Source organism: Sturnus vulgaris, chromosome Z (assembly GCF_052056855.1).
Source record: "Sturnus vulgaris isolate bStuVul1 chromosome Z, bStuVul1.hap1, whole genome shotgun sequence".
In the NCBI taxonomy this organism is placed as follows: domain Eukaryota; kingdom Metazoa; phylum Chordata; class Aves; order Passeriformes; family Sturnidae; genus Sturnus; species Sturnus vulgaris.
Genome location: NC_142283.1, coordinates 593,463 through 610,653, shown reverse-complemented (window position 1 = coordinate 610,653; position 17,191 = coordinate 593,463). Strand labels below are relative to the sequence as shown.

Here is a 17,191-nt window from a genome sequence, read left to right as displayed (position 1 = left end):
GCTCTGCCCTGCCCGGGGCTGTGCCCTGCCCGGGGGCTGTGCCCTGCCCGGGGCTCTGCCCTGCCCGGGGGCTCTGCCCTGCCCGGGGCTCTGCCCTGCCCGGGGGCTGTGCCCTGCCCGGGGCTCTGCCCTGCCCGGGGGCTGTGCCCTGCCCGGGGCTCTGCCCTGCCCGGGGGCTCTGCCCTGCCCGGGGCTCTGCCCTGCCCGGGGGCTGTGCCTGGGCCGGCTCGGGCTGAGCTGGGGCACTGCCACCAACGGGGCTCAGAGCAGGACAAACGGATCCTGAGCATCTGCACAGCTCTGAAAGGCATACATGGCATGGACGTACACCAACGTCCTGATTTACATCCTTAAAACTTGCTAATTTGGGCACCCTTGACTAAGGGATGCAGTTGCTGCGTGTCCCATTGATCAGCCCTCACTTCTTGCTGATCAGGCTTCAAACCTCAGAGAATATCCTGACTTATGATAATCTTAAGATACCCCACATTTTGCACAACCAGAACAGGTGGTTCAACACTGGAGTGCAGCCGCAGTGACATGGACCAACATGCAGGCCTTGCCCAGCTCACCAAACCTGTGCCAAGCTCCAGCTCCTCCAGAACAGGCACATCCTACATCACAGAACGCCAGGATATTTGTGTTTGAGAGGGAGCTGTGGGGATGCTGTGCTCCATGCCCCTGCCCAGGCAGGCTCCCCTGCAGCAGTGGCACAGGAACGTGTCCAGCTGGGCTGCCATGGCTCCACACAGGGACACTCCAGGCCCTCCCTGGGCAGCTGTTCCAGGGCTCTGCCCCTCCGTGCACACAAGTTCTTCCTCCTGCTGGGCTGCACTGCCTGCCCTTTCTCTGATGGCCATTGCTGCTCCTGCTGCCACTGGCAGCACTGAGCAGAGCCCGGCCCCATCCTCTGGCAGCCCTGGAGATGTTTGGATGGATGGATGGATGGGATCCCCTCTCCCCTTCCCTCCTCCAGCCCAGCCCAGCTCCCGCAGGCTGTGCCCAGCACAGAGATGCTGCAGAGCCCAGCCATCTCTGTGGCCTCCCCTGCATCCTGCCCAGCAGCTCCGTATCCTTCCTGCCAGGGTGCTCCCCGAGTACCTGGGTACCAGAGCACTGTGCCACACAGCCGGGCCCTGGGGCCGTGTCCCGGACAGGGACACCGAGACAGACCCCGGGCCGGACACCGGGACAGATCCCGGGCCTGCGGGCCTTGCCCGTCCCGCCCCGCCCCGCGCACCGTGTTCCGGGGGCCGCGCTCGCCGCCGCTCGCCGCCGGCCCGAAGAACCTGCTGAGCACCGGCTGCTGGCCGGCCCCGCCGCCCCGCCGGCCCCGCGGCGTGCCCGGGCCCCGCGGCATGGCCGGGCCCCGCGCCGCGGCACCGCCTCCCGCCGGATGCGCCCGCTCGGCCCGCCCCGACCCGCCCCGGCACGGCTCCGGCGCGGCGCGGGGAAAGCGGAGCGGCCATGGTGCGCTCGCTCAACTCCATCGTGGCCGTCAGCCAGAACATGGGCATCGGCAAGGACGGCCGGCTGCCCTGGCCGCCGCTCAGGTACTGCGGCCTGGCGCCGCCGCGTCCTCCTCTCCCCGCCCGCCTGCACTACAGCTCCCAGCGTGCCCCGCGCCGCCCCACCGCGTCAACCCGCTGCCGCGCGGCGCGGAGCACGCTGGGAGCTGTAGTGCCTGGGGGGATGCTGTGTGAGGCGGGAAAGCGGCGGCGTGGCGGGAGCGGAGCTGTGGGGTTGTTTTTTGGGTGGGTTCTCTCTTATGCCATGGCCGCAGGTTAAGCCCTCATGTAAGCACAGCTAGGGGTCAAAGGTTTCGCCTCGGCCATGGCACCCGTCCAGCCCCGTCCAACCGCCCCTCCCCGGCCTCCGGCAACGCTCCCATCACAAGTGGGGGTTTTTTTGTTGGTTTTTTTGTTGGTTTTTTTGTTTGTTTGTTTGTTTTTTTTGTTGAAATTAGAGAACTTGCAGAAAAAAATAGAAAGTAGATAAATTATTCTTAAGACACGTTGTAACGCAGTTGGTGCTTCCCCGGCAGGAATGAGTACAAGTACTTCCAGAGAATGACGAGCACGTCCCGCGTGGAAGGTAACGTGAGGGCCGTGTGGCACCGGACACCCAAAATTGGGGATTTCTGCATTTCCCTGCCTCAGCCTGCACACTGCCCTCACCAGTCACACCAGCATTTCAGCCCTTTGTGCTCGGGTTAGAGGAGGAAAGCAGATGAATCAGATATTTCAGAGGCGATGCAGGCGATCTCTTAGGAAACAATTTTCAAGGCTTTCTTTCACCAGAAGAATAGACAACTTAATCTAAAGTTTACCTAACAGGCCTTTACGCGAAACTCCGAGTTAAAATGGGAAGGTTTTCACAAGCTGCCTAATTACAAAGGTGTTGGGTTTTTTTTTCAACCTGCGTTAGTTTATCTAACTTGTTTGCTGTAGCTCAGCCTTGGCCATTCGATCCACCCCTCTGACCCTTGTGACAGTAATTTTGCTGAGTTTTCTGAAATCCATGCACCAGGAAATCCAAACCATGCTGATAGCATGGAGCAGGAATACTGTAGTTGTTTGTCAACACGGTCACTTTTTCATGGTTTGTTTAGGGTTTTTTTTACGCTATTAAACTCGTTTGGTAAAAACTCCCTTCTGGTCAGCCTGATATATTCCCGTGCTTTGACTATGTGCCTTACTCCAATTTCTGCCTTGAAGGTCTGTTTTGATTGGGTGACTTGCTCAGCTTCCTGATTTGAATATCTGTTCCATATTCCACAAGGAATGTCTAATCTCATTTTGAATCAGTTGTAAACTGTTCCAAACATAAAACATGTTTTGGAGACCTGGTTCAGCCCCTTGCAGCCCTATATGTACAAAAAAAAGGACAGAACACAACTGACAGTTGTAAGTCTTTTTAGATGTCTGCAAGTTGCATCTTACCTGGCACAAATAACCTGTGATCAAGAAAAATATGTTTGGAATATAATTACAAAGAAACATTTTGCTCTATCCTGCCTGCAGATCTTTTGATAAGCTGTGGTCTTGGATGCTAGGCAGGTAAAGTGCTTCATAACCAGACTTTTTAATGGATTATGCTGCCATAAATCTTCACACCAGGGATGCCAGCATTGCCTCTGGTGTGTCTCAGCCTGGCTACTACGTGGAAAGAGTGACCATGTTGGCAATGTGGTTTTTCCTGATTTTTCCTCACAAAGAGAAACATTCCTTTGACTAGATTTACATAGGAGAGGTGATCAGGTTATGAATGCTTGGGTTTGGTCAGAAATTATATTTATGTGTGAATGTTAGAGTATGATTGATCACCTGTAGCACTTTAGCTTTAGATTTAACTTGGCTGGTTCTTCTCCTAGAAATTATTGTGGGTTTATAAATCTGTGTGTGACTCATTTGAGAGCTGGGGCCTGAGCTTGTGCTTTTGCTGACTGCTGGAGAGGGGCTTGGAAGGGCAGGGGAAGCCCATCAGTGTCTCTAAACAATTAAAATCAATTCTCTCCTGCTCAGGTAAACAGAATGCACTGATAATGGGTAAAAAAACGTGGTTCTCCATCCCTGAGAAGAACCGTCCTTTAAAAGACAGAATTAATATCGTGCTCAGCAGGGAGCTCAAGTAAGTATGGTAAATAAGGGCCCTGTCAAACAAATAAAAGCCTGCACCAAAAAATGTCTGTAGCACTACAACACGCAGTAGTTCCAAATGTAGCATTTCTGATACCTGGCTAGAAAGCCTTTCTGCTGTTGGTTCTAAGTGTTATAACTACTTTACTCTTAATTTTTAATTCTTGTAACAATTCATTCACAAGGTAATTGTCATTACCTTGCAGCATGAGTACTACTTCCAGCTCTACTCACAGACCATTTGACAATTTTCAATAGTGCTTCTGACTAATGTGTTTAACTGTACTTCTCTAGTTCCTGCTTAGATTGGTGGCCCTTAATCCATTTTTTTGAAGTTTGTTTTCGTTAGGATTTGTGGATGAACTGTCCTTTTTCAGAATTCTCTTGAATGCATCACCCACAGTCACACAAATATTTTTAAATACGAATGTCCACTTGTAGTGCTTTATTGCTTTGGAGGATGGTGGTGGATTTGCAGGAGAATATGTGGGTGGACAGGGAATAGTGGCTTTTCAGCCGGTTGTATTGAATGAAATACTAACATCCTGGAATGCAAGTCAAAATCTACATTCAATTTCTTGACTATCTCTGTATTTAATGATATATGTTCAATTTATAGATTATGTATTTATCTTATTGATGTGTCAATTTCTCAGATACAGTATTTCAAAAACATGCTGTGAAATTCCTGATTTTTAATTTATAATGCTTCCTAAATTATGATTAAGCTGTGATTTGTTGAACAATCCTACAGTGAGATGAGACTTCTAACATAATTTGGCAATTACAGGCACTTCAAAATAATTAACTAACGTGAAACATGTAGTTGTTTGTTAATTCAGCAAAGCACATTTTGTGTCTAGCTTGTATTGGTGATCCTTTCTTTATTTAGTAATAGAATTTTGCTTTTTCTAGGGAAACCCCGAAAGGAGCACATTATCTTTCCAAAAGTCTGGATGATGCTTTAGCTCTTTTGGATTCACCAGAGTTAAAAAGTAAAGTAGACATGGTTTGGATCGTGGGAGGCACTTCAGTGTACAAGGTACATTTAGCCTCCTCCTAAATCACTCATTTTCTGTGATGGCAGGAGGATGAGGTTCCTATTACTGCTGCTTTAGGAGGTGCTTTCCCTTCACATCCCCAGCAAACTGCAGTGATTGCAGCAGAACAGGTCTCAGAGAGTAGGATCTCAGCTCTCAAGTTCAGAACACCCATCCAGAAACTGAACATTGCTCTTGCCAACGGGCCAGTGTCACACTGTTGTACTTTTGAGAGCTTTTCATAAATACCTAAATTGCTGGGTTCTTCAGACAAAGCCCATATTGTTATGTTTATTTTACTGAGCCCACGTTGTTATGTTTATTTTACTGAAATTGCTGACTGACCTTGCAAAGGATGTGAAAAGAAAAAAAGGGAAAAGTGCTCCAGCTTTTTTAGCCAGAGTATGACACTATAGATGTAAATGGGGTAGGAAATAGGATTTAGAGAGAGCTGACAGGTCATGATGTCAGCAATAACAGGAGATAATCATGCAACAAAAGGTCGCACACACTCTGCTTTCCCATCCAGCAGTGTTCCTACTGCTCCCACTCCCTGGGTCAAGAATTGTAAAGCAAATTCTTTTTAACAGTAAAAGAAGCAGTGCTGCTGTCCTTTAGTCATTACAACACTCCAGTTGTTGTGCAGCCCTCGGACTCGAGATGTGTGGTGACAGTGCCATAATGCACCTGGTGGGAAATTAGGGCTGATGCTGTGCCCTGTGTGCAGGCCAGGAAAATGCCTTTTTCTGCTATTTCTTGCCTTTACACTTCGTGCTTTTCGTGAACCTCTTCTCTATGTTTGAGGAGACACATTTTTTTTGGTAAAAACAGAGAAGTAGTTAGAAACATCTGTCTTGGAGGCTTCTATTTTAACTATTTTTCCAGCGTCTGGCTGATCTTTGGAAGAAAATAATGCCTTTTTTTTAGACGATTACTCACCAATACTCATGTTATAAGTTTGCAGTTTTGATCAAGAATAAATTGGAATGTACTATTTGTACTGATCAGTACAAGAGAATGTGTAAAATAATAGGAGACTTGTTTACCCTGGACGTGGAAAAGCATTGAGAGAGAGAGAGATGGGAATGTCCAGTGTGGACAAGAGGAAGCTCCAGGGAGAGCTCAGAGCCCCCTGCAAGACCTAAAGGGACTCCAGGAGAGCTGGAGAGAGAGACAATTGCCAAGGCTGGAGGGACAGCACACAGGGAATGGCTCCCAGTGCCAGAGGGCAGGGCTGGATGGGATCTTTGGAATTGGGAATTGTTCCCTGGCAGGGTGGGCAGGGCTGGCACAGGGTGCCCAGAGCAGCTGTGGCTGCCCCTGGATCCCTGGCAGTGCCCAAGGCCAGGGACAGTTTTATACAGATTCCTGTGCTCAAGCTACCTTTGTGATGTTAACTGAAAAGGTTTTATGGGGACCATACACATCTACCGAAACTGTAAGTCATACTTTTAGTGTCTTCATTAAAGATTTGCAAAGGATTTTACAGGAATATTTCCATTATACCATGCAGAAATGTGTAGGAGTGAAATAGCAATTGGTATCTGAAGTGAATGATGTCATTCAATAGTTTGTAGGTATTTGGTTTTAAAGCATTATTTTGATCTCACTAGTTTGTGTGGCTCTAAGGTTGAGAACTGATTTTGTTCATTAATACAGGTCTGTGCTTGTCTATGGAATGACCTACCCCATTTTGATTATTCAGGCTGTTAAAGGACTCTCTTGCAGAAAACCAAGTCTATTTGTGCTTTCTGCTGTCAAACAGAAAGGATGTTCACATAAGAGTTTCTTGCTGCCCTTTCAGATGAAGAGAAGCAGTGGCAGTTGCAGGTGGCAAGTTTGCAGGTTCCCAGTGGGATCTGCCCCCAGCTTCTCTGTTGTGGCTTTTTGTCTGACCCTGTCATCCTGTGGGCAGGGAGCATGGTGTGTGCAGGGTAATTGTTCTGTGGGTTGCCAACTCCCTGAGGCACGGTGGTTTTCCATCAGGGTCACTACAGGGTGGAACCACAGGCAACAATGGCACTTAGTGGGGCTGCTCTGACAGCCTGTCAGGAGCTGCTGTGGGTGTCAGGAGGAGTAGAAGCTGTGGGGATTCTCAGGACAGCACTGCAGCTGCTCTGCCCAGGTGGGTCTGTGGTCCTTGGCACAGTCAGCTCAGTCTGACATTGCATTGGAGTGGGATTCTGGGGTGGGAAGCAGATGCAGAATGTACTGAAGTGAGGGTGCACTACTGAGGGCATCTGGCAGAAACTGCAGCAGCAGCTTTGCCATTGCCTGACAACACTTTCAGGGTCCACACTGTTATTTGAGATGGTGGCTTATTGTCCTGTGGAGTCTTCTAACTCAGCTCCTAACCTTAGCACCCTGTGATCAGTTAATCCGTGTGGTTTGGGGAGGTGCACCATCAGCAGCTCTCACCAAGCTCTGGGGACAATCCTGCCAGCTGTGTTTCTGTAGATGTGTGGCAAGGGGTGTGACATGACCTTCCAGGGCTTTGCTGGTTTTTGTTTCCCACAGCCTGCTGAGTGCCCTGGGCTGTTCAGAAGGTCTGAGCACTGCCCTGCTGTGCCTTTTGCCTGGCCCAGCCACCTTGCTGAAGCACCAGCCAGCCTTGCCCTTGTGCGGGGAGCTGTGCCAAGGTGCAGCAGCTGCCCAGCTGTCTGAGTGCCCAGTCAGCCTCAGCTACACGGGGCTGCAGTGCCCTGACCAGCCTTCACGGACTGAGGCAAGCCAAGGTGCTGCAGCATGAGCTCCAGGATGGCATTTTGGGACAGGAGTGGGATGGAGGCAGGGGATTGCTGCTGTTCACATCCTTTTCCTCCTCAGGCTGCAGAAGACAGAGGGCCAAACCTGTGAACATTTGTAAGGACACAGAGCATCCCTCTGTTGGTTATGGCCGTCTCTCCCACTGCCCTCGGTTCTGGAGGGCACAGTTCTCTCCAGGGGCTGGGAGAATTGGCATCAGCTGCCTCAGGCCCTCTGTGATCTGTGGTAGCCATGCAAGTCCTCGTGTAGGTGACGCTGATGCTGTGCTCACACACACTCCAGGAAACTGTGAGCTCTGCAGCAGGGAAAGGGGGAGCAGTGAGGACAGGGAGAAGCTGGGTGGGGAGGTGGTATTGGCACGTGAGAGCAGGAAAGATTGAAAACAGCTCCATCAGTTCACTGAGGGTGCAGAAAAGCTCGTGTGGGTGTCATCTTCTTGAATTTGACTGGACACTGATCCCCTTCATCAGGTTTATTGTCTCCTGATGTAGCTCAGGGCGGTAGTGATGCACCCAGGGAAGCTTTTGGACTTCTGACAGCACAGGTCTACCAGGTTAACTTGATTGGATCTTAGTGCAGTGCCATCTGGATCCTCTCTGCCCTGTTGTGGATCTCCTGGGGTTGCTGTTTTTTGGATGAGGAAGGAGGAGCCCAGCAGTGTTCAGTCGGTTACAGCAGTTACAAGGCTGTTACACATCATGGCAGGCACTCTGTCATTTTGTGTGAACACTTCATGTTTTGAGGGCTGTCTGCTGGCATCTGAGTGCTTCTTGTGTTTTGGGGGGCTCGTGGTGCTGGCTCACTCCTTGGTTCTGGCCCTGGAGTCCCTTGTAGCTCATCAGGTGCACAGTTTCTGGCTCGGTTTCATCCCCAGGAGATTTCGTTCATGGATATCAAACCTGCTCCCACGTACAACTCAAGCCTGGTGAGTGGGGACAGTTAGAAGATTCATTAGCAGTTGGACTCGATCTTGGAAGTCTTTTCCAACCTCAGTGATTCTACAGTTGAGTGGTTTCAAAACCAGGTTTATGTTCCGAGTTAAGACACTGCTGCACCTCTGTGGAGGTGTTGTCTCTTGAGGGGTTCAGGTCTTGGCCTTGGCTCTGGGAACTAATCCTCTTTGGACATCCTAGGGGGGTCAGAGAATCCACAGAAGGGTTTAGGCTGGAAAGGGCTTAAAGGCTCATGTCATTCCAAACTTCTTGTCCACTAGACCAGGTGACTCTGAGTCCACTCAGTATAAATTGTATCAGTGTCTTTTAACTGCGTTTAAACTCTGTGGTTTAGACAGATCAAAAACAGCATTGAGGTTTTACTGGGAACAGGACCTGTAAGTCCATCACATCCTTAAATATTAAATAGGGTGTTAGAAAAGCCAAACAAAACCACCACCAACAAAAACACACACATACAAATACACAAAAGTCAACAGACCCAGGTGTCAGCTTCCTTATGTGTATGGTATGGTTTTATGATGTGTAGAGTATGTCAGCATTTCACCAGTTCAGCTCTGTGCCTCCTCTAATTTCTCTTCAGTCCCAAAGAAATGGTGAAACCAATGTAGTGAGCTGGACAGGGCAAGACTGAATTGAATATCAGGAAGGAGCTACTTTATTCCTTGTGGAAATGACAGCATTATGACCAAACTCCTTTTCCACCCTGCCGTGTCCTCAGCAGGATTTCACTGAGGCCGTGTCAGAGTCCAGGCCTCGCTGAACCGGCTTCCTTGGAGGCTCCACCTGTGGAAGGTTTTGTGTGTGATACAAAGTTTACTTCTCTGAGGTTTTCTGAAGTTGCCTTGGCAGGGCAGGGCGGACCAGGTTCCCAAGGGAGCAGGGGCTGGACGCCAAGGGCAGTATCTGGTATGGCAGGGCTGGGGGCAGAGGGACAGGTCCATGGGGCAGGGGCAGGCCCCGTGTCCATAACCAGGTCAGGCCTAGGCTGGGGCAGGACTGTGGGCACAGGTCAGGATGGCAGCCTGTGGGTGATTTAACTGTGAACTTGAATCCCAGAGCAGGGGAAAGGCACCCTGAGCAGAACAGAGCAACTGAAATGGAAAAGTGTGTTTGTCCTTGCCCCTTGTGTGCTCACTGCCAGGCACTGGGCACTCCTAGAGCTGAGGAGGAGTACGTGCCCTGAAACCAGGCTGAGCCTGTTCTCTTCCCCAGGCTCTTTTCTCTTTGCTGTTTACTGGTCATGGGCCACCTACACACACAGGTCTCCGGGGCTGGTCTGGCAAACTGGGGAAGCGTTTGCACTTCATTTATGAATGTGGGGACAGTGGCACAGCTGGTTGGTTCATGCTGCTAATGAAACCATTTCCCTAGAACAGAGGTCACCATCTGGTCTCGCTGTAGTTAAATTCAACTTTCTTTGCAGCACCTGTGGTCAGTCCCTTCCTGTGCTCTTCCCTGGCCTGTTGTGGTGGTAGAGAGTTCCTGATAAAGCTGAATTGGATAGGAAGTTGAGCTGTTCTTCCACCACAAAGCAGAAGAGTCATTGTTTACAGAACACAACATGTTTATATTTGTGAAGGGGTTTATTATTCTTCTGTCATTGTGCAAGTGTGACTTTTCTTACCTCCCTTTCCTTAAAGAAAGAGAAATACTAGTATTTGTGTACAAACTGGATGGACACCAGTTCAGTGCTGTTCGATGCTTGTGTGCTGTGACTTACCTCTTTCATTTCTAACTGTTCTGTAGTAGAGCAGCTTTTCTACAAATTAGCCTCTCAGCAGTGGCTAATTAATTTTATTGGATTCCATTTGTTATTACTTGGTTCCTGTGCTTGTTGAAGTAGTACCTAATAGCCTGCTGCATGGTGAGTCACCGTCCACAAAGAGCATTGCTCACTGCCAGTTTAAGCAAAAGGGAGGAACAGCTACAAGCTTTTCAAAAATGTATTGTTACCAACCCTAGTGTAGCTTTTCACGGGTTATTTAAATGCCCACAAAGTCTGGAAGAGTTGCTTTTTTTCAATCTCAAGACAAAATGTATATTGCCAGCTCTTGAATTTGTTAGTGGAAAACTCACCTAATAAACATTATCTTAGAACATTTTCGCCCAAGGAACTTGGAAATGTAAAAACTCTCCACACGTTGTTACTATTTTGCCACAATCCAGAGATCTAACTTTGAAGTTAAACTACCTGGAATTCCAAAATATACATCACAAATCCCTACCAGTGATATTAAACATCAGAGCAAATTACCGTGAGGTGTGGGCATCTCTTACCACTTAAACCTTCCTGTCTCCCAAAGAGGTGTGATTCAGAAATTGCTTGTTGCTACTGGACCTGCTGTTCCTTTCTTCTCACAGGGCTATTCAAATTTTGTTCTTAACTTCTGTCAGATACCCCAGGCTCTGAGAATAGGTATTGCTGCCACTTACCAGGTGGAACTGACACAGGGTGAAATTATCCCTTTAGAAAGTGCTCTTCAGCAGAGTCTAAAAGAGGAGATTCAGAGTGTAATTTTCACGGCTTTGCTAAAAGCCTGTGATACATAAAATTGTGACTTGAGTTTGTGTTGTTTCTAAAGGCAGCAATGGAGAAGCCAATTCATCATCGATTGTTTGTGACAAGAATCTTGAAAGAATTTGAAAGTGACACATTTTTTCCAGAAATTGACCATAAAGACTACAAGCTTCTAACAGAGTAAGTACCAAAATGCAGATCAGGCTTGACTTCAGAATAATCTAATTTTAATGTTTTAGGGGTTCTATTAATGCCGTGTTGGTTTGTGTTTGAGGTGAATTTTTCCTCAGAATCATACTTTGCTTGCAACCTGGAATGGCACCACACTCTACACAGATTTTCTTGGAACTTGCTCAGTTCCTCAACTTTTGTATGATCTTCACAGTAAAAAATTTTCTATTTCAGTTTCCTGCAAAAGTAGCTTTTTCTTATTGTTTCTTAGTTTAGAACTACTCAACTATTTACTAAGCTTTGTAACTCTCAGTATGTTGTTAGTAAATAGTATTTGGCCTCTGACTGCCTTTGATAAATTGCCAAAGACAAATTAAATGGATTTGACTAGAGATGCTTGAGCTTTATAGATTTCTAAGGTTATTCCTTCCCTCTTGAGAAAAGTACTTCTTCCTAACAAACGTAGTAGGAAAAGGTGTACACAAACTTACAGTTTCTGCCATTCACTGTGGTTTCTTCTACATTATCCTTGTCATATTCCAGTTGTGCTTTTATTGTCCTCTCCAACAAGATTACATCCAACAGGCACTGAGGAGGCAGCAAAAATTCAGACACCTGCCTCAAGAACCAGGGAGGACCAGACCTGTTGCTCTTCCTGCTGCTCCTGTTTTGGCTCTCAGCTGGTTACAGACCAGCAATAGAAATAGAAATAGGAAGTCTGAGGGGTGAAACTCTCCCCAGGGCGCACAGGAGTGGATTAGCACAGCTCTGGGGGAGGAGAGGCAGGGGCAGGGAAGAGGGATGCGGGACAGACAAGGTGGGTGGGGAGGATGAGTCACCTTCTCCAACTCCAATACATTCTGAACTACTCTCTGCTCATTTCAGTGTCCTGAGATCTGACCCAAAGCTCCCTCTCTCTCTTGGCTGCTCCTAGCTATGCGTTGTTTTTGGCCAATGTACTGAAATGAACATTGGTGTTAGAACATGATTTTGTAAAATAACAGGTAATTTCCTCACAGAAGTGGAAACCTGACGATGCCAAACCTTACCAAATAAATTTAAAATGTATCTCTCCCTCAAAGTCAGTATTACTCATACAAAATCCTTGTTCTTTCACGGGAAGATGAAAAGATTTTTGAAAGCGTCTATTAATAAGAAGTGGTTTAGAAAACCTGGAATATAGAGGTGCTCTTTCTATGGTAGCAGTCACCTGCTTTAGTAATCTCTTGCAGACTTTTAAAAAGCTTTATCCTCAGCATTTCCTGTAAACCAAGGTAGGAAAAGCAAGATGAGGAAAAAAACCAAAGTATTCCATAATCTCTTCTTCCTTGGCAGACATTTTGAATAACATATTGGAGGCTTTAATAAAAATATTGGGTATTTCTTTATTAAGCCAAAAATACAGGTGTTGTTTTGTGTCAGAGTATGATTTCTTGATCTAAAAGATGTGCATATAAATAATAGATAATAGTTAATAAGATTCCTAAAAACAATGCACCTGTTATGAAGACAGTGTTTTCTTTTTTTTTTTTTTTTCAAGCAACTTGTTTTTCTGGTTGATTGGATAAATTACAGGTGAATCACAATGATATTCTTACCTGCTTGTTGGCTTTGGCTTTTTCTTCTCCTCTCTCCCTAGGTACCCAGGTGTCCCTGCTGATATCCAGGAAGAAAATGGGATCCAGTACAAATTTGAAGTGTATGAAAAAGCTGTCGTGGCACAATAAGGGAGGCATTTTGTACTTCTGTGTAAGGGCAGGTATTTTAAATCATGAAGTTTTACTGAGTGTAAAGATTCATTAAATTTTTGAAGAAAATCATGCCTGATGGTAAAATATCTCAGTAGTGATTGGTTCCAAAAACCACACCCCACACTTTGAAGGTGCACCCTGCAGAAGGGGGTCTGAGCCATTCCACAGCAAAGGTTCCATGAGACCTTGCACTGATCTTACAATCCATGGCAGCATCCCTGACAATTCCGTGGGTAATGAAAGGCATTAGACTATGTCAGAGCTTTCCTACTGAGACAAAGGGTTTTAGTATCTATCTCCTTGTTCAAAACAGCCAGCTCTGAGAAAGCACCAACCCTCCCAGGTTTGACTGGGATGCTGGATACATTTAAACAGCCTTTGAAATGTGTTGGTGTAGAGGCAAAGGTAAGCAAGCCCAGCAGGAGAAGGGGAATCAGGAAGTCTCAGGCAGGAGTTGAGGGTGCACTGATCCAGGACCTGTCACTCCAGGGTGAGTCCCCCTCACAGAAGCCAGCCCTGCAGCCCTCCTGCTCCCCAAGCCTGGCCACACAAACAAAACAAATCTGGCAAAGAAGCTTTAATATTTCCCTAGGCTCACAGCTGTGTGAAAGCTTTGCTGCTCTCATAAAAAGTCACTGTGTCAGTTTGACCGCAGCCACCTCGAAGTGGAAGAAAATATGCATTGATTTCTTAAAAGTCTGTGTTCCCATGTTCCTGCCAAGCATTGTAAGTAAAAATGCAGTTTGACTGTCAGTGTGATTTTGAGTAATCTATGTGACAAATATGGATTGTCAGCAATAGTGGAGTAGTTCTGTTTCATCTTTATTAAATGTAGTTAAATACAAAAATACTAAAAATATTAAATAACCTAGCATAATTTACATTGGTGTTCCCCTAGAATATCAGCTATGAGCAGCCCTTGAATTTTCCATGGCACTTTACTGTTAAAAAGCTGTTTAAAACCACATTTGTTGCAGTACGTGCTCTGAGTTGTCTGAGTTTTCTGTTTCCTTCGAAACTGCAAGCACTTCCCTGTATTGATCTTCCTGTTCCGTGTGCACTGATGTTGCATCGATCGATAAAAACAAGTTTATGCTTACATAATGCAGCAAGAAGTCTCCAGAGTTTTAAATTGACAGCACATTATTGAAGGGGAGGAAAGAGACTGCTACCAGGGAGATGTCTTTTTTTATTTTTTTTTAATACATGTCACAGTGACCCTGGCAAGAGAATAAACTCCTCAAAGTGTTTAAAACATACCTGTTATAGGTCAGTGTTGAAAGCTCTGACACTTTGCAAAGTACTGTGTTTAGGACAACTGACATTTATTAAAAATGGAAGAAAATACTTCATGCAATGTTGGCTGAGGCCAACATACATTAGAAACTTTGTGCCTAAGTTAGATAGGGCTCACTGAGGCCAGGATGTTTTGCAGCATCATTCCAGTTTCAAAGAACTTTTAACTTGGTTGCAAAAACAAGCCTGCTGAGAACATAAGTGGTTACTCTTGATTCTTTGTGGACTCACTCAGTCCTCTCCACATTTAACTATGTCCTTTGTCGGATACAACAACAAATTAAGTTAATTGACGTTTCGTGGAAATGTGAACTTCTGAGTCTCCTACTTGAAACTTTTCAGAACATAATGCTGTTCCTTCAGTGTGGCTCTCTGCCACAGAGATGCATTTTTGTTTGGTTTGGTTTTTAGTAGAAGCACTGGATTTGGACAGCACCTTTTGTACCACAGCTTTTCAATATACAGAGCCCTGTCAAGAACGAAGAGAAAGCATTTGACTGCAGGAAAGCTGAAGCCAAAATCGTGTTCACCCCACAGACAGCCCAAGCACCAGTGTAACCACACCAAGGTTAGAGGCTTGCTGTGTCAGGATGGGTAGGCAGAAGGGTGTGAGCCTGTGTGCTCTGTATTTTGAGGGTGGTTACCTGGCCCCTGTTACCTCCCCAGGGCAAAAATACGTATCTTTTACTGTGGCTTGAAGGGGAAAAAAAAAACGTGTTCCAAATGCATCTTCTCCATGTTTTGTTTACTCCTGTACCTTATTGATGAATGATTCCTTGAAAAGCCATAGATTCTCATTATGTCCAGTACAGGGGGAAATGTCATGTTTTTACCCAGTTCCATACAGCTAAGTGCAATGAATAGCCTCGTGAGTGACAGTGTAATTACCAATCACCAAGAAAAGTCTATACAGGTATAATTTAATCCCCCTCATTCATGCTTTCCCGGGAACAAACTGTTCCAAACATATTAAAATTTTAATTTCAAGGATAATAGTAGATTTAACAAGGTAGCTAAAACCAGAGGGTTTGCATAAAAAGTGAAAAACAAACGTAAATGTTTTTATTGCTTGTCTATTACTCATTATCTCTTATCTGACAGTGGACAGCGATTTCCATTTGGCAGTAGAAAGCTGATGTTTTCAGTAGTGTTAGAGCCACAGTGTATTCAAGGTCAGAGCTGGGAACATTCCAACAACAAATCTCTCTCGTGGACAGCAATCCATGGAAAAGAAAGGTACACTCTGAAAAATAAGTTAGCTAATTTAGCAAATAAAATACTATTAGTATTTATACAGAAGTGCAGGGGGAAAACAGGAAGGAGAGAATGGTAGTGATTATCTTATTCAGGTTATCTGAGGAGAGCACTGGTAGCACTTGACATCTTGATGGGGAACAGACAATTGTGTTGTCTTCATCGAGCAACAGCTAATTTGCTGAGGACTTAAAGCTACACCCAAACTTACTCTGAGTAGTTAAAAAGTTATGCTAACAGAAGAAGGCAGGAGCAGGCAGAGGCAGCAGGTGATGGGGAGGGATTATTCCTCTATCAGGACAGAAAATTAGGTGAGCAGAGGTGACAGATGAGGTGACAGATCTTGGATAAGTACAAAACTGGGAGAAGCCTCCCTTGTTATTCAGGTGTGCATGAGCTGTCTCTGCTTGCCCTGGAGGGCTGCAGGAATGAAGCCAACCAAGTTAGGGTAAGGCTGAAAGAGCCAGGTCCTGAAACAGAAGAGTGGAAGAGGAGAAAGAGCTGAGAAGAGGAAATTGATGTTTCTTAGAAGGATACATGGTTTATCGTGTTAGTTTGCCCTGTAGCTATAATTACTAAGAAAACAGTTTAAGAGTGCTGTGGGGTTTAGCACCTTTAAGATGCTGTGACAAAGAATGTAGTTAGTGAGGGATTCTCAGGATTTGGGTGCTGTGTGACTGCCGTTGTCAGCTCCAGAGGAATGCTGGAGCTGCTGTCCGGAGGTGCCTGCTCCACCCCCGGGAGCCAGAGTCCCATCCCGGAGCCTCCAGAGCCTCCAGGGGTTATGGCTGTGCCCGGCCCAGTGCTCTCCTGCTTCCCTCGGTGCACAGCTTCTGCATGTGGGAAACCTGCTCTTTTCCCTGTCCTCACTTGTTTTCAGCTGGCTCTGGGGTGATCCTGGGCCATTCTACCCTCTGCAGATCGTTCTGTCTCCTTTCTCCAACATCAAAGCAAAATTCATACAAGAAGCCTTTTGTTAGATTAATTAACATGGTTGGAAAAAGAATAGATGAGCTCTCAAGCAGAGTTCTATTCTGATTACATTTTCAGGACTTTTTTTCAAGTGTCTTGGGCAAGAGCTTACATTGCAAAAGTTGCCTGTTCATCTCCAATTAAATTGGGCGGGTTAAAGTAGATTGTCTTTTCTCATACATATTGTTTTGATCTTTTTGTCATTTAATGGTTTAGCTACAGCATTTGTATATCATCTTCAATCCCTGAGCTGTGGTCCTCGCCATTCTGTCCCTTATCTCTTCAGCTGTCCCATTGGATTGAAAATTTACAGAAATTCAGAGAATTGGGCTGATCAACAGAAGAGGTATTTCCAATAGATGTCTCTTAAGTATGTGCTTATTTCTGATTAAGTGGTGGTGAAGTGTTTTTCTTGAAATTGGGCCATGTATTTGCCTAAGTAAGCAAAGCTGCAGGTATGAAAATCAGTATTTTGTTAAGTGATCTGCTCTGAAGAAAAAAAAAAAATATGGGGGAAAAGTAAAAACAAAGTGAGAATAAACAGAACTTGGGAGGATAGGAAATGAATGATACACCATTACCTACAGAGCCCTTAATCAATGTCTTTTCTTTCCCTGAGCGGTTCAGTTTAACAAGTTCCTAATACCAAGCAGAGTCTTTTTCAGTAAGCAAGCCATTATTCAGAAGCCATAAAATTGTTTATAAATTACATCATTGATTTAATTGAGATGGACACTTGCATGAAAACAGAGCATCTTTGATATTCACCCTTCCTCCAAATGCAGTTTTCCACACAAAACCCTGCTGGAACACTCACATTGGTTTCGGA

At 46.0% G+C, this 17,191-nt stretch overlaps 2 protein-coding genes across 4 annotated transcripts in view; one reads left to right on the top strand and one right to left on the bottom strand.

Moving 5' to 3' along the window:
• Nucleotides 1-1,517, bottom strand: part of MSH3 (mutS homolog 3) — an 87,934-nt gene extending 86,417 nt beyond the window's left edge. For 2 of the 3 annotated variants that reach the window (XM_014889948.2, XM_088156290.1), the window contains exon 1: nt 1,241-1,373. In XM_014889948.2, coding sequence (XP_014745434.2) covers nt 1,241-1,360 — 120 coding nt within the window. In that variant the 5' untranslated portion in view covers nt 1,361-1,373. Of the gene's footprint in view, nt 1-1,240 lie in introns of all 3 variants that reach the window. The other variant, XM_088156291.1, reaches the window with a different exon arrangement.
• Nucleotides 1,424-12,909, top strand: DHFR (dihydrofolate reductase). Its single transcript, XM_014889966.2, has 6 exons — nt 1,424-1,553; nt 2,045-2,094; nt 3,525-3,630; nt 4,554-4,680; nt 10,983-11,098; nt 12,729-12,909. The coding sequence occupies exons 1-6, from the start codon at nt 1,468-1,470 to the stop codon at nt 12,814-12,816; spliced, it is 573 nt and encodes a 190-aa protein (XP_014745452.1). The 5' UTR covers nt 1,424-1,467; the 3' UTR covers nt 12,817-12,909.
• The last annotated feature ends 4,282 nt before the right edge of the window (nt 12,910-17,191 follow it).